At 36.2% G+C, this 8,566-nt stretch overlaps 1 protein-coding gene across 1 annotated transcript; it reads right to left on the bottom strand.

Moving 5' to 3' along the window:
* Nucleotides 1-647: 647 nt before the first annotated feature.
* Nucleotides 648-2,741, bottom strand: LOC113319526 (F-box/LRR-repeat protein At4g14096-like). The gene is made up of 3 exons (XM_026567780.1): nucleotides 2,492-2,741; nucleotides 949-1,917; nucleotides 648-846 (listed from the first exon to the last, which is right to left on the bottom strand). Exons 2-3 carry the CDS (start codon nucleotides 1,900-1,902, stop codon nucleotides 679-681), a joined length of 1,122 nt encoding a protein of 373 aa, XP_026423565.1. The 5' UTR covers nucleotides 1,903-1,917; nucleotides 2,492-2,741; the 3' UTR covers nucleotides 648-678.
* Between the last annotated feature and the right edge of the window lie 5,825 nt (nucleotides 2,742-8,566).

Raw genomic sequence — 8,566 nt, 5'->3', positions numbered from 1 at the left:
AAACCAAAGATTTTAATGATGAAACACTAAGTTTATGATGAAACCAAAATTTGGTGGTACTGTTTCTGGCTAGTGGTGGTGTTGGTTGGTGATGATAGCGCTAGTATTTGTTGGTGGATGTGGTGTTGGTTGCTAGTAGTGGTAGTTAATGGTGGCAAAAACACCTTTGGGGCTTTTATGTTACTTTTATTATTTGAGGTTTTTGTGTTATTTTTGTTTTCAGGAGTTTTTAGTGACACCTTTAGAGGTATAACTCTCTTTATCAACTTTGCTTTGTACTATAGTACAATTTTTTTTTGGTTTCTCTTTTTGTACTTCTTTCCACTTCTAGCGACTCCGTTCCTAATAATATTTTACCCTTTTAAGTGAAAAAAAAAAAGAATGATTTAAGTCATCATTTCAGTTTACTCCACCATCTGAAAGGTGATGAGCTCAACCGGATCTATACTTAGCACGAAAGACCCCAAAAAAAACAGTGCGGTCAACGGTGGCATAACACGCGTGACTTGACCAGTGATGTGAAAGACATACCGAAACAAGTCTTCAGTTTCATCATATTCTATTTTGTTGTCAGATGACCGACTGACGAACTGAGTTGAAATCAAAATAGACAGACAAACACCATAAGAACCTCTTTTTTGAGAGCATAAAAATATCTTTTATGACATGTATTCAAAATCAAAAGTGCACACTTGCCTCTCGGAATACAAGTTTCCTTAGATTAGGTGTTGCTCTGAGCAGTGCAAATATTAGTTTATCTATGGTTGCTCCTTGATACAGCGCCAGCGTGGTCAAATTACGATACCTAGGTGAGTTGCTTAAAAAACCGTTTGCAACAGATAGAACCTATTCATCAGAAGGCAGTGCCAGCAAATATATCAACATATAAAAAAGAAAACACAAAACCAACTATAACACATAGAAGCTATTACAAGAAACGAAAGGTACCTCATCGTTTTCCACACGTAATGATAGAAACCTAACATGTGAAAGTGCTTGAACAAACTTACTTACAGCCTGACTCATCCTTTGCTCCGGCCCTCTTGCTTCAGGATCAAAGAAAACAAACTGAACTACTGCTTTATCTAGTGTTAAAAAACTGGACATTTCATAATCCTTTGCCAAACAACCCCGATAACTAAGAGATACCAGACTTGGCGCATGAATTTTCAGATCACAATCTTCTAAACCCGTCTTTTCTTCATCTAACTCATTGTTAATTTCCAAGACTTTTAGTACCGGAGTTAAAATGCAGAAATTCCTTATACCAACCCAAGTGCAGTAATACAAAAACAATTCTTCAACGACAAGGCAATTGGAAAAGGGTTGCTCGCAACCATCACCAAATTTGATATTCCAAAGTGTAAGACTCTTGATCTTTGGAAGGAAGATTTTTTTTGGGAAACACATGCTAGGACTTGCAGTTGGCTTCAATTTAGTCAGTGACTCAGAATTAAAAAGAGATATAGGAATAGATAAAGGTATGTCGCATTGATCAAAATCCATATAGAGACGTAGACTTAGTTCTTGGACATTGCGCCTTGTTACATTTTCGATCCATGAATGAACCCGTGATGCATCCATGTCGTTGTACAAGTTGAGCTTAAACTTTTGAATATTTGACTCATCATGAAGAAGCAATGTTCTATCCACAAAATCCATGAATTTATTGATCTCAGATAACTCAGGGGGGTCGCCGTACAGGTCCCAGAATTGCAAATCAAGAGTGGGGATAGAGGTCCATAAGTGCTTCCATCTTTTAGATAACACAGAAGCACAAACAACATGCTTGACATCAAGGAACGAAAGGATATAATGAAGAAGTGAGTCAGGTAATTCGCTAATCCTATCTTCTTCTGCCTCACCAATATTGTTCTGTAAATTTTGACCATCGATATCCATGAGATTTTAGTTTTTCTGTACAAAAAAACAGGTGGAAATGAAGGGGCTGACAATGAAAATTCAGAATACATCTTCATGCTCTAGGTTTGATTTGATGTAACGTCAATGAGCAAAAATTAACAGAAAGAAAAAAAACCACAAAATTACTAAATACTTGAAGGTTCAATGGGACAGCTTATTCATCTATACAACATGGGTTTAAAAACAATACATATAGAATTAGAAGAAACACCTTAGCTAAACTGTCTTTGTGGAATCCCCGGATACTTAATTTCAGGAAGCTTTGATTTGAATAAACAAATTGTGTTAGGGAAAGAAGGTAAATTGAATTCTCAGGAAAATACATCTCACTGATTTTGTAGATTTTGATTCTTTGAAGTCTAAATCGAAAGAATTGAAGTACTAACAAGAAGAAAACCTCTAGGTTTGATTTGGTCTAACATTCATTAGCAAAACCTAACAGAAACAAATATCACCAAAATCACTAAAATTTTGAAGGTTGCATTCACCTAATTAAACATTCATGGATTTCCTTTTTTTTTTTTTTTTTTTTTGAAGCAATATACAAAGATAGAATTAGAAGAAATACCTAATTAGACTGTCTCTGTTGAATCCCCATTTATATTTTCTGAAAGATTTGATTTGAATCCCAAATTCTCTTCTTACTGTCACTGTAATCACCTGCTTCAATGCTTAATCAAAACAAATAATCTTGGAAATTAACTTCTAGTGAGAGCCATGGGAATTTATTTCCAATTTGACTTGCGAATCGTGATTTAAGAAGATGAAACCTAGGGTTTTCAAGTAACAGACCAGTGGTCCAGTAGTACTCCCACTGATTTTGGATTCTGGAATACGGATTTCAACTTTTACTCCCAGCTCTTTTCATATGCCTACTTTTACTAACACCCCGGTTACATCCGGTTTCTAACCTTGAAAAAGGTGTAGTGCACTGCAGACTCCAGACTGGGGAGCATAATTCTTTTTTATTTTTAATATCGAATATATTTGTATTTGTCACGGCGAGTTTCGAATTCATGTCATCACTTGTATCATCACCCAGTGAATTTATCACCGTACTACTACATTACCGACAAAAACTGAGCATCATTTTAACACATAAATTCCTAGCACAAGAGCCGCTAGAACAGCGGCCTGCCGATACTGGGAATACAAAATGGAAGAGTAATGGCGAAAAGAAGATGCAGAGTAAATGAGACCATTGTCAGTGAGCTGAAGCGACTAAATTTTGAATGGGTTCTCTTTTTGACTGGTTCAAACTCGTTTCTGTTGGGTCCAGAGCCATATACACATGCTAATAATATGGATAACAAACTAGGCAATAAGAAATTTTAGATTTCCCGGGTTGTTCCAAAAACCTAACTACAATCTAGGATGAGAAAAGAGAAGAAAAACCACATCGTTGCAAGTCATGACAAAAGAAACAAGGAAAGCACTCATAAATAAAAATTGGTTCAACAATATACACAATGTGTTTATATTGTTTACATCCACCAACACAGCTACGACCTCTTTTTTATTATAGAACCGCTAAGAATTACACAAGAATGGATAATCAATCTGTCGATTCACCAAAATGTGACCGAACACAAGAATCTCCCACAAAGGCTCTATGCCTCTATAACTCTAAAGTAGTGTCTTCACCAAAATGAGATGATATTTTCCATAGTATCTTCCAGAACGAGATGATTTTCTCTGTGCATCTTGACATAAAGTATTCTTGGACTTCTTCTGCTCAACACCAATAATTTACTCCAACACCACCAAGATGATCTTCTTCCCGTATAGGATGTTGTACAAACATCTACAGATGGACACTCCATGACGACATACCTTTTAACATCCGTAAGCATTCCGTTGATATATTACTAGCTCCTATCATAATGGTATCTCGCATCCATCCTAAAAGGTGATATGAATTCATCACATCTCTGATAAGAATTTCCTTGAGAAGTCATAGCTAAACTAAACATTATTTTATAGGATTCATATTACTTATCCTACCCGATTAGGTTTTCCAAACTTTTCTGCTAAGGACTTATGGTTTAGGAATAAGTTTTCCTTTACTTAGATTTCAAGTTCCTAGAATTTAGGTACAAGTTACCAATCATGGATAATTTAGGGTCTAGAAGGATTATCTGAGGTCTATCACTAGAATACAAAAATGGTCAAAATAATAAAATAATTTTACCTTTTTGAAAAAAAAAATATCAACCCACAATTGGGCGCCCGTAGAACAATTCTGAGTTGATTTTCTCCATTTACGAAAAACACTAGAAATCAGTGTATAAAACTTTGAACATAGACTGTTTTTAACATTAACTAGCGTTGGTTGATCATCGGAACATGAGAATTTTTTTTTTTTTTTTATGTTCTTGGCCCCATGAAGAACATCAATCTAGAATCGGCATATGTGCAAAGTTTTTATGGCCGATTAATCTTAATCGTTAGATACATTCCTTCACAAATGCCGATTATAAAAAATGTCAAAAACGATAATTTTTTACATATTGGCGTATCGTACTTGCTAGATGTTTGTACTCTAATATAAAGCTAAAGGAATTTATTGGCTTATTTACCTCAAAGATTCCCCAACAACCTTGAATGTTTGATCCACCATAGCATGCGAGATCTAGACAAATGTACAATTCGCTAATATAGCGGACCCCCAATCATAAGTGGCAGCCTTCCATATCTTGCAGCGCCTCTAGCCACCCCACTTGAGTGCTATATTTTGAATTGAGGAAAAACATGAACCAAGTATCCATAAAACAAATACCTTATCAATTTATGTATTTTTAGTGGGGCAATACCCTTCTAAATCAGGATCGTTACCACCATGTAATTTGTTGAATATAAATGTCTTTAAACCGGAATTCACAATTCCACCACTTTTTAAAGCTAAATAATTTTTTTATGTTGTTACTTGAAAGTACAATGGAAGTGCATCTTTGTATCGTTGTTCGACCAACCAACTATCGTGGTCAAATGGAGCATCATCTCCCGCCCCAGAAGCTATCCCAAGTAGGAAATACAAATCTAATCGTTTTATGCCTGAAAAAAATTCAATTTGTTCATTTCATTTGTAATCCTCATATTGATTGCATAAAACATATAAATCAAAAGATATGACATGCTTATTTTGAAGTCATGAAAATGAACGTGTGTGTACTATACCACTAACGCTCCATCAATATACCCACCAATTTGGGCGAATTTTTATGCGATTGGATATGGTACAAAGTAATCCAAGGAAATTGATCGACAATAGTTTTAACACCACGACGAAGTTTTTCATAAACTTTATGAATTTGGTACCAACCACCTCTTGTTTTCTGTAGAGAACTTCCCGCTCTATTTTTGTGGACAAATGACCTTCAGTAATTGATAATTCTGGACATGAGAGTAGCCGGGAATTCTTATCTTCCTCCGAATCTTCTCGTCTCCCCGATAGAACTTAACTGTGTTTATTTTTAGGTTGTTTTGTATTTCTTTGTCGACTAATATCTTGAGATCGAGGAGGCATCATAATTAAATGAGTGTTGAATTTGTGTTTAAAAAGATGTATAGAAGATTGAATTTGTGTTGAAAAGATGTATAGAAGATTAAATTTGTGTTGAAAAAATCTAGAGAAGATTGTATTTGAGTTGAAATTACGTAAAAAAGAAAAAAAATTGTTGTGAGTAGAGAACATTGAACTTGAGTTGAATTTATAGGGTGTGCAAATGTGGCAACTTTTTGGCTGTTGTGATGTTACCGTTGTCGATCCACTTGGAGCCGAGGCTCGAGTCAGTCTAAGCCTAGGCTCGAGTCAGTCTAAACCGCCCCGACCTGACTGCAACGGTCTAAATTGTTTGCCTCAAGATGCCCCTTCTCCACTGCACGAAATTAACTTTGACCATCCACTTGGCTGTCAAACACTCAAATTTGTTGTGTACCATTGGAGTTGCTCTAATACAAGATATAAGAGAGCTTAATTTCTACCTAATTCTCGTTTGCTTGATTCAACTTAGCTTCTCATTGACATAATTATAATGATTCACCGAGTATAAAGAGGAAAGAAGACCGAGGAAATAACTATAGTTATCCGGATTAATATGATCCTAGTTTATTCAATTAGTATCCTAGAATATAGGATCTTAAATATTCCGGTATCATTAAGATACGACCCCTTAATTTCCATCCATAAATATTATCAATGGAGTTTTTTACAGGGGTTAGTCGTGGGAGAGTTTGAGAGATTTTAATGTATTTAAATCTCTAGGGATTTAGAGGGAGTGTGAGAGAGTCTAGGCAATTTGGGGGGTTTAACCCAAACTCCCCAGAAATTTCTTGTTTTTTGAGAGATTTTGTCCAAGCACAAAAACATCACGAAACTCCCTCAAACTCCCCCAAATTATAAACTCCCTATGACTCTAGTGTTTTACGACTAACAGGGAGTTTAAAAGATTCTAATCAAATCTCTCACCACTAACAGGGAGTTTAAGGGATTTTGAGGTAGTTTTAGAAACTCCCTATAAATCTCTCACCACTAACAAAGATTTTAATTTGACAAACTCTCTCACGACTAACAGGGGATTTGCTAACTCCATTAAAATCTCTCAAACTCTCCCACGACTAACCCCCTGTTAGTTTTTTTTTGTTAATAATAATGAATTGATAAAGGTTAAGTTAGTCATACTAAAAAAGTGAAGATATAAACCAATCTAGATCTTACTATTTTTAATCGCAGATTTTGTATTTTAGGATGCATATGTATAGCATCTTAATGACGGGTTTATGGAAGAGAGAGGAATCAAATTTGGGTTGCTCATATATTACCACATATATGATTCTATGTAATTGATAGTTCATTTGAATCTTTTTTTTTTTATTTTTTTTTGATAATCAAGGAACCTTTTCATTAATGGTAATTGTTACAATGAGTTTAAGATCGAAAATAAGAGAATACAAAAAAACAAGACCATACTAGGGGTGCACATACCCTATCCATACCCGCTAACCCTACCCTACCCGCCAGTTTTTTAACCGTATCCTACCCTATCCACTATTTGGCGGGTAGGGTGGCGGGTGAAGATTTTCTTCACCGCCAATAAACGGGTAGGGTGGCGGGTAAAGCTCGAAATTATCCTACCCTACTGGTCTTCGAGCAATTCCTACTAGGGGTGCACATACCCTACCCATACCCGCCAACCCTACCCTACCCGCCAGTTTTTTAACCGTATCCTACCCTATCCACTATTTGGCGGGTAGGGTGACGGGTAAAGATTTTCTAACCGCCAATAAACGGGTAGGGTGGCGGGTATAGGCCATATCCTACCCGCCCTACCCGTTGTGCAGCCCTAGACCATATCGTAAAAGTACAATACCGAGAAATTCGACAAGAGAAAGAGAAGGATTACCAGAGTAAGACATAAGATCTGAATAAATCGGAGGAAGAATGGTTCTTTTCGGAATTAAATTCCAACCATTTTTTTTTTGATTTTCTTCTATAGAAAGATGTGCTCCAAGAATAGAAGTGATTTGTTCAAATATCTTATAACTAGGGATGAGGATTCCGTCATCAAAGACATCACCACCGTGGTTTCTGTCGCCGGATACATTAATAATGAAGTTTTCATTGCGGGAGACAACAAAAATAAATGTTTCGTCGTTGGAGAACATCCCTATTGATCTTAAAACCCAAACTAAAAATCATGATAACCTAGAAAGCAAGAAAAAAATAAATAAAAAAACATGCTCAGATTTATTCCAAAACAAATTTATTCCAAAACAAACTAGATCTGAGCAACAAAAGAGTTGTCAGAGATGTTTTTGTTGGAAAAGAAGAAGGGTGCGAGAGAGGAGATATGGTAATCTAAAAAAATATTACCATATCTAAAAAATATTACCGTATCTCTTGAATTGTGGATTTACAGACTCGAAACTCTGTTTTGTGAGTTTTGTCTTATTATTGTGGTTTTCGCCCCTTGGTTGGTTTGGATATATTGTGTGTGGATATCCAGTGAAAATAAATACCCAAGAGTATATTACCACTCGGAAATACTTCACAGAAGGTAAATATCCAAGAGTTGGTAACAGAGTGTACAACATGCCAGGTCACGCTGTCGGGCCTATTTATTCTATCATGCTAGGCAGGCCAGTCCTGATCTAAAGGCACCCATAAGTTTTATCGGGCACGAGCAGGCCGGGGTGATGCAAGTAACAAAATATACATGTAAAACATGTATTGTGGTTGCAAATACAATGACCAAACTTGAACAGGCCATCAAGCCGGCCAGCAGGTCGGTCACCAAAGCTCGAATAAAGCCCGCGTCCACCCAGCTAAAATAACCGGCAGGCCCATGACAGGCCGCTAGGCGTCCATGGGCTCCTTTGGACTCTGACGGCACATGACAGGAAACAGGCCTCCAGGCATTCCGATTGAACCCTGATTTTGGACATACCTAAATTTTTTTTACGCATACCTAATAAAGACAACAAAAGATGTGAAATAACAAAATCAGGAGCCCCCTTAACCAATTTTTTTTTAATGACAAATCTGCCCTTTTAGGATTAGTGTTAATACTAATGATTAGTTAAAATAATTCTGATTAGTGATTAGTTTTAAGATTATTTAGTTATAAATTTGTGTAGATGAAAA

Source organism: Papaver somniferum, chromosome 10, assembly GCF_003573695.1.
Source record: "Papaver somniferum cultivar HN1 chromosome 10, ASM357369v1, whole genome shotgun sequence".
NCBI lineage: Eukaryota > Viridiplantae > Streptophyta > Magnoliopsida > Ranunculales > Papaveraceae > Papaver > Papaver somniferum.
Note: the sequence above shows the minus strand (reverse complement) of the source record. Positions and strands in the feature narration are given on the sequence as shown.